Genomic DNA, 21,300 nt, shown 5'->3' with positions numbered 1-21,300 from the left:
AGATTGAATAGGGCTGTAAATCTCCAAAGTGCTGCACAAACATTAAGCTCTGAGAAGGATATGAAATGGTAGCATAGACAAGTTAAGTGACTTGCTGTAGGGCAACAGAGCAATGCAATGAATCAAGGGTTCCCAGGCCCTCCTTAGCCATGAGTCACATCAGATATCTGGGCCACCTCAATTTGCATTTAGTTTTCAGTCATATTTCAGGCTTTTAATAGAAAGTCTTCTAAATATTGCCTATTGGTCAGACACTATGCATTGTTGTCTTCTTGACTTTGTAGGCCAACAGCAACCATGAAACTACCTATACAGCCAATGGTACTTTCAAACCTGAAAGGTAGCAGTGAAATCTTATGAGAACCTTCAGAGTTTACCCATAAATTCTGAAAAGTATAATTGTAAGGAATATGTATGCAAAGACAGTGTAGCAAAACCAGCAGCAAGAGCAATGACCATGAAATTGCCTTGCATTGTCCCTCCCCAGCCCCATCACCTATGGATGCTGAATTCAGGAATGAACTGCCTTGGCTTAGATCCTAGATGAGTTCTGCTGAAAGGGATCTCAAGGCCAGTAAAAAACCCACTCTCTTACAAGAAAAGCCTTGCAGGTTTCAAGAATGGTGCAAGCACAACTCTATCTGGATTTGTGGTTTGTAACGTAAGCTGCACTGAGATTTTTCAAGTTATTGTCACTCAAGCAGAGAGATGCTGACAATGAAAGAAAGCACATGGCCCAAATTCTAAAATCCACAGCAAAATACATTGCCTGTTTCACAGAAATGAGCTTGACTTGGTGATTAATATTCATTACAGGTTTGCGTGCACACACATATCCACATGGGCATATGCCCACATTCCACTCAGTACAAGAAATACAGAAAATATTGGTACTTTTAAAGGAGAAAAAGCATCTGCGTTGTTTCATTCTAATTCTACCATTATCTCATGAATTTATCTGTCTCTCCAAGTTCTTCATAGAAAATATTTTGCTGAGTTTTCCATTTAGCCTGGAGCACACATATCTGAAAGAACAATATCTTTACCAATACCTAGAATATTGCTGCAATGCCAGAGGCATTTCTTAAGTCTCAAAGTTTGTGAAAATCTGAAGGAGAAAGTTCTGACAAGCATACAGTAAAGGTAAAGTTTTAGCTGATACTATAAATATCCTGGCTCCCAGCAAAGAAAAAAAAAGAAATCCTATAATACTGCATATGTGAAAATTTTCTAATTGTATTGTTGTTTAAAGTATAAACATTTCACATGAGTCCTAATCCACTGTAGCAGGCAAGCTCATGCTCATTTTAAGCAGGTTAGCATTCCAGTTCAGCTCAAGGGGATGAGCGTACTACTCAAGTCATTTGTTTGATCACTGTCTAAATTAAAAATACACAATGCCACGAAGAGGAGGTTGTTATATTTCCACATCGTTTGCAGTAGACAGCCTACACCTCAGAGTATCCTTCTTGTGGGCACATGAAGAAACCACTTGCAGAGTGTTCTTTTACTATTGCAGGGTCAAGACATTTAAACCAAACCTTTCAAGCAGTTGATGGAGTACAATCTGAAAGGTAGGATTATTTTTTTTTTTATTCTCCTTGTGTAGGTTTAAAACTTAATGGCCATTCACTATTGTGACTTCAGCACTCCACAACAGAGAACATCACTGGATTATTTTTTTCTCTGTGGTACTCCACCATATTTTCTAATGATGATGCTTTGTTGCTACAAGCACTGGTGACAGACAGAACAGGTTCTGAACTGTGTTTCTTTTCAGCCCCTAATATTTCTGTTGTAACAAATAAAAGCTTCCCAGTTTCCACTCCGAAGTTTAGAAAATGATACTGTAAAGAAGAAATCCAGCAATACAAAGTTGACTCATTTGGTCGGTTAACACAGGTGAAAAATGGAAGGAGAAAATGTGGAAATGCAGGCAAATGGTACAGGAAGAACAAGCTAAGGCAAGGGGGGAAAGATAGAGGGGGATTTGGGGAAGGAGAACAAATTGGAAAACAGAAGGATTGATCTGGCTGGAGGAGAGCATGCTGACTTCTAACAGTTCCCTTACAAAGAACTGCAGGTTATTCCATTAAATGGTCAAAAGCAATATCCTGACAATTTTAAGAAAGCTCCTTGTTCCATTTGTTGTTTGGGTTTTTTTTGTTTTGTTTTGTCTTTTTTTACAGAAGAGAATCACTGACTCATACTAACTGCTTACAGCTTTATCCAATTTTCTTTGTATTAAGAAAGGCTGATGTTCTGAGCATTACACCACCACCACAATACCTGCCACCAGCAATATTTCAGATGAAATAAACAAATCAGAAGCATTTGAAATATTCAGGGCAAGATGATTTTGGGGGACACAAAGCTACAATTGAATACCACAGCTGAGATCACATATCCTACCTGGCTTCAATCCTGCCTAAAGGCATATACACAAAAAACTCCAATACCTTTTTTGAAGCAATCTCCATAGACATCTGAGCCTACTTTCAGAATATTGCTTGCTTAAGTAAAAATGTATGGCATACTTAAAGGATAAAGGCCTGCTAGACTCCAGCAGTGTCTCTTCACGCCCACTTCCAAAAACCTGGGGGTCGGGGGGGGGGGGGGGGGGGAGGGGGGGGAGAACAAAGCAGCACTGAGCCTATCCACAAAACTGACGTGCAAACAAAAGTAGTTTTCCATAAGCTAGAATGCCAAAATTGCATGAGTTAATTTGTACCATTTAGTGCACTTACACTTAATTGTTGTTTTCATAGGGTTTATTATTTTCTTATTTTAACTTACAAAAATTCTACATCTAAAACATATGAGGTCTCCACCTTCTCTCCTTTCCCACCTTCCTCTGTTCACAAAGTGTTTCCGAGAACACCTAAAGATTCAAAGTCTTTCTACAGCATGTTTTAAAGGTTCTGCTATCTGTAACCCCCAAATTGCTGCAGAAGGCCAATAAATTGTTTCAGGGTTTTCACTGCTGCACAGAACTCACAGGCAAATACAAGAGGCAATGGCTTCCAGCAGACGAAGGATCAATGAAGAGCTTGATTTCATAGCAGTGTACAGCGTGCTGCTATGCTGCAAGCTAGTGGCAGCTGTGTGACAGTGTACATGGCATAACCATGTAACATCGCTGGGAACCAGTCTCACTTGCCAAGTTTTTCTCACAAACTTCGTCCTGTGGCAGTAGGCTGCAGTCTTCATGCTCACTGTCTGATATTTTCCATTTTCCTAATGTCCGAAGTAGAATTTCTCATTGATATCAGCATCCATAAAACTGATACAATAAAAGTTAAATTATTCCAGGAGGCTACAAAAATAGTCTTTATATATATTCATATTTTTATATATATATGTATATATTCAGTTGAGAAACAATCCATATCTAGAAAATACTTCTATATTTAAGCAGGCTCACAGTCTTCAGCTGATTCTGCAAATGGAAGCGTAAGGAAAAGTGACTTCTGAGCCAGAAGACACAAAACAAGCAGCTCCACAGCCAGTTGTGCTGACATACAAAATGCAAGGCAAAGGATTTGCTTGCTTTCCTGTCAGTACTGCGAAGAAAATCAAACTGTCCAGTTCCTGGCTCATTCAGCCCCAGAGTAATAAATATTCTGAAAGGCAGATTCTGTCCTTATTTGCATTCTCCCGGTCCCCTCTGGTGAGGGTGCAGGAAACTAAGGCCACATCATGGCCAGGAGAAAATTTGCTTTGTATTCACATTGTCATGTGGATCCTGCATTGTTACAGGATCTTAGTGACCACCATACCAGTTCAAACCAGTGACCTGAGTGACCAGCAATACCCCAGTTTTCAGGTCAGCACCTGAGTTTAGTGCTACTTCATGTTTAAGTCACATATAGGTTTTGAGATTACCCAGCTATGCCTTATTAGGCACTCTGATTCATCAGTTTGCTCAGCAGCATCTCACACACAGCCAAAAAGGGACTTAAGCGAAAAGTAAATGTCAACTGCAGACCCTGACATATTGTTGTTTTCTTCAAATGTACCTTTCTGACCTCAGCATCTGCCCTTCCTCAAATTCAGCTAAAATTTCAATCTGATTTTCACCAGGGACAGCAACATCTTTCAACTATTGCTATCTTTAACAGATGTCTTTGACCTCTCAGGAACTCTTGAATATTCTCAGTCCTCAAAATTTACCAAAGCCTTTAATATATCGATGGATCAAGCAGCATGCTTCTATCCTCTCTCTCTACTCTTTGAGACCTAAATTTATTGAGTCCTGTGAAGTTATTAAGTCCTTCTTCGTTACCTCATCTTTCATCCAGAGGTTGAAGTCTCACTTCTTCAGCTAGGCCTATAGACAGAACTAGAAGCATCTGTAAGAAAGCTATCACAGACCTTTAGTTTTTCTCATTTCCCTTAATATTTTAAAGATAGGTCTGAGAGACCTACCGGGGGAAACAAAAAAAAAAAAAAATCACCAGATGTGGAAACGTACATAATTTTTATGCCAGGAGAAATGGTTCAACCATTAGGAAAAAAAAGAAAGTGTGAAGAACAATAACACACATATAAAAAACCTCAGTATTTCCAGTGAAATAGACAACTAGTCAGAAATTAGTCAATGGAGGGACTCATCAAGATTTTTTTTGAAGTAAACCAAAATATCCCCACCGATTTCCGTGTAGGATTGTTTCTCAAGTAGGCACACAGAATATGGATGCATCCAGTGTAAAAGGCTCATGGTCTTCAGGATGCTCAGACCAGGCCACTGAACAGGGTTGAAATTAGAGAATATCACTGAAGCAGGATAGAGCAGTTCAAACTTAGGTTTGCTCCCCCAGCTAATATGACAAGGGGAAATACATAGGACAGGCATTAGGTAACACCTCAAAGTACAGATATTTCTAGCAAGAACCTGGAAAAAGCCTCTTGTGAAGGTACAGAAGAGGAACTACACGAGAGGACAGGGAACAGAGGAGTGTTTTAGAGTATTCAAATATTTCAGAAATTATTAGGAGCAAATAACAGCCTTTAGCAGCTACACTAAAATGATGTGAACATGGAACAGAATTCCCAAATTATAGCTTTTGTTTTTACTGCAACATCTTTATAAGCTACCTCATATTCTAAAATAAGCATAAAAAACCTGGAACTTGGGCATTTATGGCATACATCAATCACCATACACTTTTCTTTAAGCAGCCTCATGCAATCAAGTCAAACAACTTCTCTGTATGTCTTCCTACTATTCCCTTGAGAAGTCCCTGAGGCATAAGAGCAATGACCCTTTGAAATCCATAACCAGGACTTCAGTAGTTGTGTTTCCAAAGCTGGGGAGCAAATAATGAGACAATTTTATCAATGGGAAGAGAAAACTGCTTGACTACCATGGACCTATTCCCTGTTTAAGACCTTTTTATTTATCTATACTTATTTGCGTATGACACCTAAGGAGAGATACATGCATATAGAAATCAACCTTACAACTTAACCTGCTATGTCATTTCTTTATCACAAAGATTATGGCATAAAAATGACAAGCCACTTCCTCTAGCTCAATCTGAGCTGTTCTGCAAGACTGGACAAATGAGGCAAACGAGTCACGGTTTTCTCTTGAAAAGATTCACCGCATCATACATATGATGCACGTGAAGTCTCTGCTGTTCTCAGGGAGGAAAGACATAAATCAGCTGCCAATGCTCAGTTTCTACCCGTACCACTGCTATGCCAGTGGGACCCAGATTCTCTGCTGTGTAACGCCTAGCCAGCATAAAAAGAAGTTATCCATACGGACAACCTGTCCTCAGACCCTATTCAACCTTCCATTCGACTAAGCCCAGGCCAGTCTATTGTGTATCACACATATGTATATCGTCCAGTCAGGATAGAGCCTTTTAAGCAGAGTCAGGAAATTAGGGCATTTTGAAGGATTTCTTATTTCAACTGCATTATTAATTGTGTTCACTCTAATACTTTTAGTGTCCTAGTGACACTTTTGTGAATTTTAAGTGCCCAAGCCCAAAACCGAAAATGGCAGCATTCTCTGGAAGTCCACAGACACTGCAATTCCACCCAGGTGTCTAGCTGACTAAAGCTGTTTTGATGGGCATACCAGAGTTCCTACCATCTTGACAGGTCTCAGAAAAATATCTCCTGCCAAGCTCATCTGGGAATTGTAAAATAAGCAGACTATTTGTATTGGGAATCAGGAAAGGCTGTCTGGCCAAATACATGATAGAACAGGGAGTCCAAGTTAAGAGCAAGGATTTATAATCAAATATCCACATGCGTCTAAGCCAGGAGGGACGAGGCACTTCAGCTGGATACCCAGCCAAGCCTACTGAGAGCTTATGAACCCCTTGCCCTAGGGCGTGGCTATACCAGATTTCTTGTGCCTTGAAACCACATGGTGTTGCTGAGGCTCCAAAGCCTGGCAGATGCATTAAAGCCACATCTCACACAAACTTAGAGCACAACGTTCAACCTAAAACACAGCAGCCACAGCAACTCCCAGTTAAAACCACAAGGGAGGTGGTGATTATTTTACACAGTATTCAAAGGGTTAGAGAATTCCCTCATAAATTAGCAGCCCTAGTTCAGTTTGACCCTCCGCCTCAAAGCCATGTCTCACAGCTCTCGAAGTCACATCCTTGATGGCATGCTGTGAAGAAGGCTGCTGAAGCCTGCCACTGGGAAGGGAGCTGTTCCAGACAAAGCGTAAGCAAAGGATCCTGTGAATTGTAGCCCCCTGGCAGTGCTATCTCAGCCCCTGATTCTAGAGCTCTTTCTATTTAAGTGCTTTAAAAAGACATTGGATGCAAGAAGGTTTTTCAGACCAAAGGCTGGAACCCAAGAATCCATTTCCCAAAGTGCAAAGTCACACAAGGTTGCAAAGAGACACTTTAACCTACCAAGAGAGATGAGATTTCAGATACATTCCCTCTTTGTTACATAAAAACTGGCTATAGCTATTTTGAGGCTCCAGCTATGTTCCCAAACACAGATCCCCACTTGGGCCTAGCCTAACACAATTACTGAATCAAATATAGTTTCTCTGCTGACTGATTCTTTCACACGTACATGACCACCTGCTTATCATACCCATTTTTTGCTTTGTCACACATTTAGACCATGCATCCCTTGGGAAAGAGTGCATTTCTATGTTTGCCTCTGCACAACATGGACCTAAACATGATTCAGGGTTTTAGGCCCCACTAGATTACAAGCTATTATATTTTATAGAATCAACAATTTTAAAAGACAGGAAATACAAACTTCAGTAATTTAAACACCAGACAGTGATGTAAGTTCGGGAAGACCAGATGTAGGGAATAAGCTTGGCTGAAGAGGAAATGAGTGTTTTTATGCTACAAGCTATATTTGTTTTCCCTTTGTGCAAACTGGCTAATGATTGTAAGAGTTTTACCCTTTGCCCTACTCTTCCTTTTAATCATCAAAAATAAAACAAACATTTTTGTATGGTAAGTAATGGGGGTAGGGAAATGTTCTGCGACCTACTGCTGTGAGTGATGAGGAACTAGTCAGAGAGAATGCATTTCCCCTTAAATATCTGATAAATATTTAAAATCAATTGCAAAATGCATAACAGGAAAAAAAGGACATGTTCAGATCACCTCTAAGTTGCAGCCCATGTGCCCTCTAGGGCAGTCTTAACTGCAGTAATAAGGGCCTCACAAAAGGTCCACCTTGTCTGTGAGCTGGCCTTAATTTTCAGATGTGTTTACAAAAAAGCCTACAGCTACCAGAGAGATTAGTCAGTGAATGAAATAGTACAAGAATTACTTTAAAATAAAAAACGTTGGCAGAGTGGAAATAGGAATCTATGACGAGAATAAAACATGGGACTTCATATACTGACTGTCAGGAAGCCACCAGGGGTAAGTGGAAGATCTGGCTGACCTTACTGGTTTGGAAAGAAGGACATTTTGAGGAGGAGCCAGTAGGACTTAACATAGCTATGCATATTATTACATTTTTCGGAAGATCAGCTTAGGCAATAATCAACAGTTACAACTCAAAACAAAACACCTTTTGTAAAACTGATAGCATCTACTTTTCATTACCTTCCCCTTCCGCCATCAAACCCACAAACAAGTGCAGGTGCGCTCAAGCTGAACTGGCAACACTCAAGCTTCCCTGCCTTGAGACCTGCCTGCCACTGCATCGTAGTTTGGTGCAAAACAGCTGCATGAAAAAGCCAGAAGGTGAAGGGGCAAGGTAGGAGCAGAAATACCATCAGGATCTGACAAAAACATAGCTAGATACCTGGGGGCATGGGGAGAGAGCAGCTGCAAAGAAGGGTGGCCATTTCTGGTGTTGCATTTGCATCAACTCAGGTGCTCCCCATTCCAGGTAAAGTATTTACACTGGGATGTAACAACTGGCAGGTATCACCATTGCCAACTATACTGGCATAGTTTCTTGGTGTTACAGCTGCACATATGTAAGATAATGAGCACATATTTTTCTAATATCAGCAGAATCAGGCTAAATCTGACCTTTTCTCAGCTCTTGGAGTGAGAATATGAATGTAAGCAGATATTTCTGTTACTCTGAGCATCCTGACTGCCAGAGTCGCTTCTCATCAGATTGTACAGCCAGACATCACACTGGCAGGATGCTCTTCCCCAGCACTGAGAAATGCCACAGCACGCACCCACAATTAGAGGACATAATTGACTTCTGCACAGTAGACACACCTCTCTGCTAGGAGACTGCACTCTCCCTGAGATGCTGTTATGAATAATCCAAAGATATAATATGCAGTTTGTCCTATTTCATGTACACAGTAATTAGTGTTGACTACTAATGTTGTGATCCTGGGACAAAGAGCACAGTAAGTGCAATCTTTTGTCAATTATTATTATTATTGCAAATTTCCTGGATAAACACTTAATAAATGCATAAATTTTCAGATGATGCCATGCAGATAGAGGTGAAAATCATGGTAACATTACTCCCACTGGTTATTTGGCAAGCAGGCCATAGTTTGGTGATTAGCTGATGCTGTATTGAAGGTTCAATAGGCAAGCACAGTGTTTGTTATTAAATCAATGTGCTCTTTAATCCCCTGCTTTAATCTCCTGAAGAGTGTGGGATTAAGCTAATTTGAAACAATTCTGCTTAAGTGTCACTTGGTTTGCTTCTCCCCTTGCTATGACTGCTCACATACCTTTGTCATTTAAGGGTTCTGTTATCCTGTCACGTATTACCTTGCTGAAGCAGAAACACATTGTGCTATCAGAGCTACTTCCTCAGTAACAAAAGAACTACTTTATGTCAGAATACAAAGCATCAAAGTGTATGAAGCCATAACTGAGCAAGTCCTATAAATTCCCAGATAACAAGCAACCCATGCTTCTGAGGCATGAGAATCTCCAGGTTTTGATACCTGCCCTGGCTAAAGTAGCTTTTCTCCCTTGAAAAAACTAGAATGAGTCTAAATCAGTTTTATGGCTTCACTGGGAAGAAGCATAAATTATACCAAGTCCCTACACACAAAATCAACCCCAAACTTCATGCCTTGAATAGCATGAATACATCAAATTCTTCCCTCACTGAAACAAACAGCCATTGTCTGTTCACAGTGCCAGTGTGTAATATCACCCAGAAGTTTGATGCTTCAGTCACAGAAGCACATAAAGAATCAGGCCATTGCCTTGAACAACATACAATCCATGGGCTCAATTCAGCCGGGCCAGGGAAAGAAAAGGGGAAGAATCATCTTCAAAAAAGCATATAAATATTCTTCTCAACAGCTGAAGATAGTGTAAGGATTATTTGCATTCATGCAATAATGACGTTTATCTGTGAAAAACAGGGGATCCAATCTGAAAAGGAACAAGCAGAGAGTGGCAAGGGGAGTCAAACAGCTGAAGCTGACTGCCATAAGTCACTACTATAGCTATGCTGTGGCTGAAGAAGTTTTATATGAGCCTTTGATGGGTGCCTCTGTGTCAACTTCTGTTATCTTCACAGTTAGCTGTACTAGAGATGCATGCAAACCGTTCACTGGGCAAATAAGGCCTCAGTGGAGAATAGAAGTGGCTGGTAGACCTGTGCAGCTCCCCAGCTTTCCTTGTAAAGTAAATGAAAAGAGCACATTTGAGGGGGAGTAGTAGTAAGGGGAAGCACAGGCAGTGATAACCTTAGCAATAACCTTGTGCTGGCAGGATAGCATAAGGCTCTTTCTGGCAGATACTGACTCTCCTTATTCCCAAATATAGAGCCTGCCTCCCTCAAAACAGGTGGGTAAACCAAGCCACACCAGGAAAAACACTTGCACGGTTCCCTTTTCTTGCAGAGCAACACAGACAACAGGGACTGCAGGGTGACTCAGAGTCAATCCACAGGTCATACTCCGTCAGCAGGACGACACAGCCAGGTATTCTCACTAGGGCTGGACTGCATGATGGCTGAAGTATGGAAACAACACTTCAGTGCTGAACTTTAAGAAAGTGTGAGCAAAGAGACTGAAGTCAATTCAGGTACAGACAAAAAGATGAAAAGAACCCATGAGGCAGGGCCTGCTTCCTGTAATGGAGTATATTATGGTATTTCTTCAGGTTAGTTCATTTATTTTAGATTATATATGACAATTCAGTTGTTCCTGAAGCACTTTTAAAAGAAATTTCCAGACTAAGAATCAGTCAGAAAAAAAGGAATGTAGACAGATTTCAGTCCAGCTTTAAGCATTGGTCTTAATGAAGAGTTAAGCACAGACTAGTTATCAAATTGTCGCCTCCGTAACAACTACGCTAAGACAACAGTTGCCAAAGGCTCTAGACACTCACTAAAAACCATCAGACATTCTATGTGGTTTTGTTTTTCACTATTTTTTTTGGCTGTCACCTGTATGCTAAATGTGACTGTTCCAGCCAAATTGGGCTGTAACTTTCAGATACAAGGGTAGAGATAATCTGGAGTTTTGTGGAAAAGCAATTTGGTTTCAGAAGACATTTATCTGTCAGCTCCAGAGGTTTCCTCAGTGGTGTCAGTCTCCACAGAGCATTAGCAGGAAAGGATTCTGGGCCCAGAACAGGTGGTTTGGGGTTTTTTTTCCCCCCCCCTCTCTCTCTTTGGAGGGCCTCTGGCCTCAGAATAGTGACTAAGGTCAGGAAAAAAACCACAGGATTTGAAGAGTTCTCTGTATTTTAAGCAAAGTGAGACAGTTCTTGCAGATGGTATTCACCCAAAAGTAGCCATCAGCCTGCACAATGCGTGGCTAATGAAGTTATGTCCCTACTCTTTCTTCCTTTACAACCTTTTCCCCGTTATTTTATCTCTCCCTCTACCACAGGCTGGGGTATTTTTTTCTACTGTATGTTTACTAGTTTTCTAAATTTCTAAATATAGTTCTTCTCAGCTCTACCATCTGTGCCACAGTCTTTCTATCCTTCTTTTATATTACCTGTCATCCAGATCAATTGTTCCTCTGCCTCCACCCCTCAGTAACACTTTGCACTTTCGACCTCCAACCTCGACACACCTGAGCCTTTCTCAGACCTTGGCACATGGTGAGGACAGCCTCTGAAATCTTCTGAGGTGTGAATGCTTACTCAGCACAGAAGGCAAACTGCACCTCCCACTAGGAGAAGCTTACCAAGTGCTAAAGCTTTCTAAGGTTATTCCCACCCCAAATTCTTTATATTCTCTCTGCACATATTTTTCTGCAGACACTTGCTCTTCCCACATTTGCTTCTGTGAATATGTCCCCTAGCTGGTTAGCATTTGGCATTTAAATGAGACCTCACTAGCAAAAAAACCCCACTAAGTAAATTCTGTTTGTGTTAGTAGTGAGGCAGACAGGCTTAATTTTGATGAGAGAGGGTTTGTGTCCTTTGCAAAGAGACTGGTAGCTCAGGTCATTACCCTGAGAAGGGACAGGTTTCACTGAGGAATGCAAAGTGCAGAAGGGAAGATGGTGAAGACACTGGCAGGGTCTCATCTGAAAGGTGCCTCTACTGGAAAAAGTGAACAAAAAGAGGTGCCCCAGGCCCCTGGGATGCATCATTCAGGCTCAGCAGCCCAGACAAGACACACATAGGAAAAAACTCCTTACTTTTTAGAGTGGGAATGAATGGAGGAGAGAGAAAAGCCAAAGAAATGGCAACAGCTCATAAAGTACGAGGGTGCAGGGGATGAAAAACCCAAACAAACAAAAAAACCCAACTGGCTTATAAAAAGAATGACCCCAATCAAAAGTCACCAAGCTGGAGTTTATCAATTTGAGACCCTGTAGGAAAGCTATTTCAATACGCTCTCCCCCGACCTTTCTGCCTCTGCTCCTGGAGGCATTTAAAAAAAAAAAAAAAAAAAAAAAACAACCACCAAAATCAAGACAGAAGAAAACACACACCATGAACGAAAATTATTGGCCTTTTTCGGTTTCTATGTAAACTTCCAAAAAGAGCGAAAAAGGTTGTCAAACCATTTTTATTTCTCAAAAATGTTTGCCCTTCCCTTTCCATGACATTATCTTTCATTTGCCTTTTGTTTATTCATAACATAGCTACAGTTTAAACAGACAATAGAAGCTATGTTATTACATAATTTAAAATCAGATACGTTGTGTTTCTCAAATCTGGTAAAGCAAAGCAGACTTAAAGTACATTGTGGTTGGTAATGCAAGGTTACATTTTTGGAGTCAGACACTATTCTTATAATCTTCAACAAGGTCTCACACTTTAAGAAAAATCCCATTTAATTCTTTTAGCAGGTGCCACCATAAAAACATTAAACAGCCTCCCCTTTTTCAGCATTTGCTTTACTGATGGAATTGGTGTTCTGCTCTCCTCAAATTAACACTAATTACTACCTCCTTAATAACCATAATAGGATTTTTTCCCAACTGGTTTTAAAATAGTTGCTCTTTTATATAATGTTCTTTTAAAGGAAGAAAACTACTCTTCCATGACACCAGGTATTCCTGTGAACACTCATTTAATATATTACAAGAACATTACATCTAGACTATCTTTTGCATGGTCAGCTAAAGGTCTGCTGGGGTGGCTGGGGGAATACACACAGAGCTCGGCCTCTTCCAACTCTCTCACTGAAGAAAAGTATCATAACTTTAACTGAAGCAAGCACTGACACTGAATATGCAAACCACAAGGCTATCCTAATCTCTCATGCTGCAAGAATCTGATTTTATAGAAACTGCTACAAGGTCAGCCTCAGAGACACATTTTAGAAGACTCATATAGAATAGAATCATAGAATCATTTAGGTTGGAAAAGACCTTTAAGATCATCAAGTCCAACCATTAACCTAACACTGCCAAGTCAACCACTAAACCATGTTCCTAAGCACCACATCTACACATCTTTCAGATACTTCCAGGGATGGGGACTCCACCACTTCCCTGGGCAGCCTGTTCCAATGCTTAACAACCCTTTCGGTGAAGAAATTTTTCCTAATGTCCAATCTAAACCTCCCCTGGTGCAGCTTGAGCCCATTTCCTCTTGTCCTATCGCTAACTACTTGGGAGAAGAGACCAACACCCATCTCACTACAACCTCCTTTCAGGTAGTTGTAGAGAGCGATAAGGTCTCCCCTCAGCCTCCTTTTCTTCAGGCTAAACAACCCCAGTTCCCTCAGCCGCTCCTCATAGGACTTGTGCTCTAAAGTCTTCATCAGCTTCACTGCCCTCCTTTGGACATGCTCCCACACCTCAATGTCTTTCTTGTAGTGAGGGGCCCAAAACTGAACACAGTATTTAAGATGCGGCCTCACCAGCGCTGAGTACAGGGGGACAATCACTTCCCTAGTCCTGCTGGCCACACTATTCAGCAGCTACTCAAAGCTGGGGAGGTGAAACTTCAAAATTAAGCAGAGTTAAAAAAAAAAAATTCTAGGCCTCCCTCACTCCTCTCACCTGAACAGCTCTTTCTCCTTCCTGTAAATGCTCCAAGTGTTCCAGTGCCTGCCTAAAAAAAAAAACAAAAAACACCTGTACTTAACATTTTAGTTAATGCCAGATGATGTGTTAGTGTTCAGGATTAAGTGACTGCATAATAACTAGTGACAGAAATATACAGGCCTTCAGGAATTTCGTGATTGAGAAAGAATGATGCCTAGGATTAATGGCAATTTCATCTGAATTCTGAGGATCTAAACGTTAAGGCCAAGCATTTTACTGCCACTTTAGACAGACAGCCTTTTGGGGGGGGGCGGGGGGGGCCAGGGGAGAACTAGTCCCAAAAGTATTCTGCAAGGGAGCATTCCATATCATATCATGATCATCTGAAATTATATGATCAATTTAGCAGCACAGAATATCTCAGGGAATAAATGGCTTATAAAAAGGCAAAAAAAGTTTGCACATAAAAGGATGCAATGTTTCAAACTCAGTATCAGATAACATATCATTATCCATTGCTTGAGCTCTCTAACACTTTTTCTGTTGCAAGTCTGTAGCATGTGCTTGATTCAAACTGCTCCAGACAGGAGCTTATTAAAACTACTTATCCGTTAATGGAACTACGAACATCACACAATACACAAGTCTTTAGAGCAAGGTACCTAAAACAAGATAAGTAGGATTAAAGCATGCTTTTTCATGCTATAAAAGCAATTTATTCCCCAGACTTATTTGCCAACTCCACTTGAAAGATTATTATAAATATGGAAGAAAAGGGCAAGGTAAAAAAAACCAACAGTGTTCAGACAGCAACATTGTAAAACCATGTTCCTATTTCAGAGATGTGAAATAATTTATAAGATAATACAACATAAAGTATTTCCATATGTAATAGTTTATTCAAGCCAGAGGACAGATCCAGTTGTAACTAGTAAGTGGAAAAGCTTAACGCAGTAGCTGCAGAGATAATTCAAACAGTACCTGTAATTAAAAAAATGGGAAAGTGCTTCCTATGAAAACAACAGTAATTTCCATTTATAATTGCCTTCTATGACAATCACAGGAATCTTTACAGCAGAATAAAGGACATCAATTAGCACTTCCTAATGCTTAAAACCTATGAGCAAGATTTTGTGATTTAAAAATCACAAAAAGTTATAAATAAAAGCACTGAGTAGGAAATTTGATAGATAAAAGTTTAAACAGAAGCAGCCTGACCTGAGGTGCCCACACCCAGCTAGAAGCAGTATCTGTTCTCAGAACTGGTCTGCATACAAACCAGGACTGGTTTCACCAAACCTATACATTTTAAAGCCAAGCCAAAGGCCACGTGGGCATTTCAGTGGGCTCACATTGCAACTGACAGCAAGTGAATTTATCATGATTTAGCAGACCTGAAATAATATTTGCATACTCTTAGCCCATGGCAAGCATGAGGGATGGTAAATGTATAGAAAGAGGCTTAACATAAGCAAAGTTACACAGCCTTTCCCATGAACAGAAATCGCACAGTGACTTATCTAATATGTGGTAACCTGCAAACCACTGAGACTTGAAGGTTGAGTCTATCAATAGCTGGTCAACTTTATGCAGTTTTTGTTCTTTCAGTTTAGAAGCAGGTTTAAGCTAAAACTAAAGATGTCAGTCAAACCAAAAGAAGTGTCCACATAGGGCTTAGCTCAACCGAATTAGCTTCAAATCAGTCTCAACCTAAAGAAGGGCTATAGCTAATTTAGCTTTTAACACAATCGAAGCAAATAGTATTAAGAATTTGTCTTTGGCTGGAAAAGATGGCTATGCCAGCCAGCTCAGATAAGCCCTATATCTAGTCAAACCTGTCCAAACACCTTTGTACTGTAGAGCAACGGCACATAAGGAGCATCTGTACACACGACCACCTCACCAGTTCATCTGAAGCATCCTCTTCAGATGAAAAGCCCCATACCAGAATTCCTGCAATGACACTGTTGAGGGGTGGGGGACAACGAGACACAGCACAAGATCAGCAGAAGTGTGGAAGGGAGAATGTGTTTAAGGAAGAGAGAGAAGCAGCACCAAGACAGAGGAAACAAAGCAGCTGGCTTACAAGCCATCCCAACAGGCACCGAGCTACAACAAGCTAGCTACACCTGATAGAATTTTCTGCTCCAAAACTGTTCATATGCAGACAAAGACAAAAAGCATAGGTAGGAGCAGCTACACCTTAGCTAAAATCAGCTGCTGAATAGTTGTAGGCCCTTAGAGGCTCTCAGAATCAGGAGCTTGACATCAGGTATTTTGTTCAGTGCTAACACCAGAGGAAGTCAGATTTTAGAGGAAAAAGAGCGAGACGATAAGCCCATACAACAGAGAGCTTTGATTGTAATTTCTGCTAGCAAAATCACTGGTGTGCAGTTCAGGCTATGCCTGGTAAGAATTAATCAATACTACTTTCCTTTGGTGTTTTGTGAATAAATCACTCTAGAAAATACCCTGACCTTGCATCATCAATTTCTGTTCTATGGGAAGTGAGCTGCTGTCCTTAGGCAATGGCAAAAGTATGCAAGGTTGTAGAACATCTCAAGAGAAAAAGAGCAAGCTTGAGTGACAATGGACAAAACATATTAACAACCTGTCCTGACTTGATTAACTTGAAATAGGATAGCCCCAACCCATAAAGAATAATGTTTTTTCTAGGCTTTTGGGATGTTCAGATCTGTGTCTCCACTTCAGGTTCGGAACATAAAAGTTCTCAAGGGCTCAAATTAGCAAACTATTTCTTCCCATAATAAAAAGACTTTGATATATGAACCATGTAATAGATAGCTCTTAGCATCTCATTGGGTCAGGCAATGACACACGTACACAGAAAGCTTGCAGTATACAGAGGTGTAGCAAAATACAAACACTCTGCTAGCTCTAGTCAAACTCTGACAATTTACCATAGTAAAAAGCAGGTCCAACACGTGCATAAAGTGCCAATCCCAGCAATATGTCTGTGTCTAAGAGAGAGTTTCACAAAAATGTCACCTCAGTGCTCAGTAGCTGTCACAGAGCCAACTGAGTGGAGACAGGAACTATTAGGAAAGAATAAATCTGTGATTCCCCACACCGTGAGAACTCTGCATTTGTGGTTCCCACACCTCATTTAAGAAGGATGTTGAATTGCAAAAGGCCCTGAGAACCACCACAAGGACAGTCTAGAGGCATGAAACAATGTCAGTATGGGTAACATTTAAAAAGATGAGGATTCTTCAGACTGCATATCAGAACTGAAGACACAGTACAGAACCTGTACCATAGTGGCAATAGAACATGATGTTCACCGTCTGTTCTAATAGAAGACCTAGAAGTCATCAAATACTGCTAGTAAGAACCAGGTTGAAGTCAAACAAGAGCAAGTGCTTCTTCACGCAGGCAAGGCTGGGCTGTGAAACTCCCAAGTAAAGGATGCTGTAGGTGCTACCAGTTTACTGGAGTTCAGAAAACAACTGGACAAATCCATGGAATAGCTGCCAAATTAAAACAAAACAAAACAAAACCACACCCCAAAAAAACCCAAAACCAAATCATGACTACTCTCCAACTTCAGAGTCTCCAAATCATAAAATTGCTTAGGAAAATAGCCTGGGAGAACACCACTAGCTGTTTAAGAACTGTTAAACTCTTCCCCAGATTCTTCCCCAACTAAAGGCCACTGTCAGTGCAACCTAGAAAGACCTTGAACTGTACTGCATCCATTCTTGTGTAGGCACCTTTCTTTTTAGCTAATAAATCTCTCCTAAACATGAGCATCATTTTCAATGCAATTGCCCACACATTAATTTCATAATGCTTTACTCACTTCCCCTCTCCCTTGCCTTCCCTCTCTCTCTTTTCAGATTAAAGAAAATCCAGATGGGGTGCAGGTGCTGCAAAATGATACAAAGGTACAACAGAATAAGAGTTGCTTAGACGGAATAAAAGAAATGCATTAAAGCACGTGTCTGTGCTCCTCTACACCTGTTGCTTAAATTAAGCCTATTTACAAGGTTGGAGTTTTCCCAAAGTTTACAGTATCTTTAAAGTCATGCCAGAGCACAGACATACTGATTTCCTGTGAATGTCCTTTTGATTTACTGTAATTGAGGTCCATTTCTATAATTCCTGTCCCACAGAAGAATTGTGTGGCATTGAAAACTCATCCTTAGCAAAGCTTTTTCTCATCTAGGTCATGTGACCTTCCCTCAATTCAGCAGAACGAGGAGCACAGACTTTGTCAGGTCCTCCCTCTCTCCTAAGCAATGAAAATGAACCACAGATCCTTGCCTCCATCATGACTTTTAAGTGTAGTTAGTTGTGGGAACAATTCCCACATTAAAAGTCTCCCTGGAGAGGGAGACTAGCTAGTTTTAGAAAGACAACACTTCAGCCCCACTTGATGGTTACTCCTTCCCTTGGCCACATCTCCACAAGAGGTAAGGAAGTGGGAAGGAAAACTGGTGCTATGAGAGAAAAAGGGGGAGATAAAGAAAAGAGAAGTGCTCCAGAAGAAATAAGTCAAGGAAAAGTTAGGAACAAGAGAAAAAAAGTAAGTAAGAAAGGAAAAAGGAAGGGACAAAAGTAAGAAAAAAGGACAAAAAGATAAGACCTAAAAGGAAGAACATGAGGGGAAAAAAGGGACATGTTTTAGCAACTACATGACATATTAATTAACAATCTATGTAATGACTACTTATTGGCTAATCTACCCCCCAGAGAAAATACAAAATAAAGCTGGAAACATGCAACAACCAGCACAAGGTTCTCTCACATCCTCTTTATGCTCCTGGTGAATCTCACTACAGGGGTTAGTTATGGTCAGGCACAGGGGACAGCAGCCTACAGCATAGTTCAGCACTTCCATTCAGTTTAGCTCACTCTCAGGACCCCAGGTAAAGCTTAGTGATACCAGTTCCTCAAGATCTCCAGCTTAAAAATTTAAGCTTAATCTTTTTTCTAATTACATTAACAGCATAATTAATGTTTCCTCTACAAATTTTCCTTACTCCAGCTATATTTTTGACCCAGAAGAAGTACAATCGCCTCAATGCGTTCATGAAGTAAACAGCTACAAACACAATGACCAAGGCAGTAATAAATCCAAATTCAAAGAGAATAATGAAACTCAAGAACACAAAAATGAACTCCAGAAGGATGAGCTAAACAGAACAGAAAATAAAACCCAGGTAAACAGCACAAAAGAAACTCTCTGGAACCACGGAGGTAATGATTTTCAAGAGGACGGCCTTGTGAAGTGTGTTGCAAAGCTTGATGTTGCAGTCAATGGTGGCAACTCCTGCACTGGAGTGCACCCCATGCTTAATCCCAACGCAAACCCAGTGAAAGAAGCCAGTGAACAGGGACCCCTCAGCCAGTCAGCAGAGACTCCTTCAGCCAGCAGTAGAGACTCTTACACCAAATTAAATAGGTCTGGCCAAGAACTTGACCTAGAGGCTGGCAGGCAGAGGAAGGCAGCCTGCGATGAGCCGAACAGTATTGAAGATGGGAACTCCCAGTCTGCAGATGATAGCACCTTTCTCAAAGGAAGTGCAAAACTGGAAACACAAAAAAATGCCATACAACTGCCAGATATTGATTATCCCCAAAATGGCAATCAAACCAGGAACTATGTTGAAAGAGATAGCTTTTCAGTCAACTGTGTGCATTCAGACCAAAACACTGGGCCTTCAGCAATACAGGACCAGGACCTTTGTGCAACCTCACCTTCGCCTATGAAGGAGAGCAGTATTGAACCTTTTAAAACTGACTCTGCAAGCTTGAGTGAGGGCATTCCTGGCAGCATCACTGCTACCAAAGAAGCACAGGCACACACACACCCCAACCACAAAGACATCAACGGAGAAATTGAGGAGGAAGATGCAGAAGTAGCAGCAGCTCTGGCTGCACTGGAAGCTGCAACTGCAGGGGAAGACCTGGAAGATGACGACGAGTACTAGATGAAGGTTTCTTTCTAATACACTGGGTAAGATCCAGATTTTATTTCTGGACCTATATGAACACATGTACAGTACATGTGGACAGCTGTTATGAACAGCATATATAAAAGGAGTTGGGACTAAACCTATGTCTCTTCAGCTGTTTTATACAGCCTTTTAATTTTTACTGCCCAAGGCACAGAAGTACTCCCTTGGTTAACGGTAATGCTAACACTCTTCTCTATGGGGCCAACCGGGAGGGCAAAGCATCATTTCTTCCACACAGGATATTCTGCTGTATACCCCCCTCACCTGGACTTATGCAAATGTTTCCTTTGGGTTTGACCCTCAAGAGGGTCTGCACACACTGCAGGTTCCAGGTTCAGAAAACTTCCATTATTTAAAACAGAACTACAGAAGCCACGGAGTTAGAAACCACAGATTTTCATTATGTTAGCACAAAAACCACCCAAACCAAAACAACTTACCCAAAATTCTATGACCTAATGAAGTATGAAATAGGGAAGGCAGCTTGGCTTGCACTTCACTGCAGTTATGGTTCCATTCTGGCTGAAGCCTAAATCTGTACCTGTGCAGCTGGCACTAGGACAATAACCTCACCTCTTCCCTTACACCTCCCCTGGACTTTGTTTGATACCCCAAGTGACCTGCTTCAGTTCATTAGAACAGCAGAAGCCTAGCCAAATCCAAGAGAGTGGGTAAATTTCTCTTGGTTTAATGAGCTGAAGTAGCTCACGTAAGAATTGCACACAGACTACCAGAGGTGCTGGAGAGGGATCAAAACTCAGTCCTACCAGTTTGAATAGATTAAAACTGTTGTAAAACTACAGCCTGAGATCTCTCAACTCTGCTAAATTTTCCAAGTATACATCGCTTGCCTTAACAATACCGTTTGCAAACAGGTTGTGTCTCAAACTTGCCCACCAAGATGTGTGTTGTTTATATACAAACAGCAAGAGCCGGTCTGGACCCATCCCTGGCTCTGCTGCAGTTCTTAAACTTAAGAGCCGGAAAAGGATCTTAATGGTTGAAACAGAAAGTTCTTGACATTTCTATACTGACATTTTGTGGTTTCTGAGTCTGTTATAAACTTTTAATAAATTTTTTTAATCATATGAAAAATCATCTGGTGGCTTTTGTGCTTTATGCATTTTCTGATTATGTAACGGTTGCATAAAAGAAATACTGTAAGATATATCCTTCACTAGATATATGAAAAGCACCAACTATGTATTTGCCAACAGCATATGCTGAATCCTAGTCTAACCATTAACACACTTAAGGATCAGAATATTAGGAGGTGGGTTTTAAGTAACATGTAGATATTTAAATTATTCCTGTTTAAATGCAAATTCCCTCTTTTCCTCCAAATACGCAAGCCCAAATCAAGATTTCCGTTTCTCAAAACATTAATGATGTCCCTAGGAGCAATTATAAAAAACCCTCAAGTCTCAGCTTCAAGAGAACTGTATTCAGCTA

General features: G+C 40.7%; 1 protein-coding gene across 1 annotated transcript; it reads left to right on the top strand.

Moving 5' to 3' along the window:
- Positions 1–1,479: 1,479 nt before the first annotated feature.
- Positions 1,480–19,821, top strand: PGCKA1 (PDCD10 and GCKIII kinases associated 1). Its single transcript, XM_075709794.1, has 3 exons — positions 1,480–1,574; positions 17,725–17,772; positions 18,876–19,821. The coding sequence occupies exons 1-3, from the start codon at positions 1,480–1,482 to the stop codon at positions 19,819–19,821; spliced, it is 1,089 nt and encodes a 362-aa protein (XP_075565909.1).
- The last annotated feature ends 1,479 nt before the right edge of the window (positions 19,822–21,300 follow it).

Source organism: Pelecanus crispus, chromosome 4 (assembly GCF_030463565.1).
Source record: "Pelecanus crispus isolate bPelCri1 chromosome 4, bPelCri1.pri, whole genome shotgun sequence".
In the NCBI taxonomy this organism is placed as follows: domain Eukaryota; kingdom Metazoa; phylum Chordata; class Aves; order Pelecaniformes; family Pelecanidae; genus Pelecanus; species Pelecanus crispus.
Note: the sequence above shows the minus strand (reverse complement) of the source record. Positions and strands in the feature narration are given on the sequence as shown.

What these genes read in the sequence shown, in the direction of transcription:
- PGCKA1 (XM_075709794.1), top strand. Translation starts at nt 1,480, where the DNA reads ATGAAGAAACCACTTGCAGAGTGTTCTTTTACTATTGCAGGGTCAAGA. An exon ending in GATGGAGTACAATCTGAAAG is followed by an intron (nt 1,575 to 17,724) that starts GTAGGATTATTT and finishes CTCTCTTTTCAG; the next exon opens with ATTAAAGAAAATCCAGATGG. An exon ending in TGCTGCAAAATGATACAAAG is followed by an intron (nt 17,773 to 18,875) that starts GTACAACAGAAT and finishes TCCTTACTCCAG; the next exon opens with CTATATTTTTGACCCAGAAG.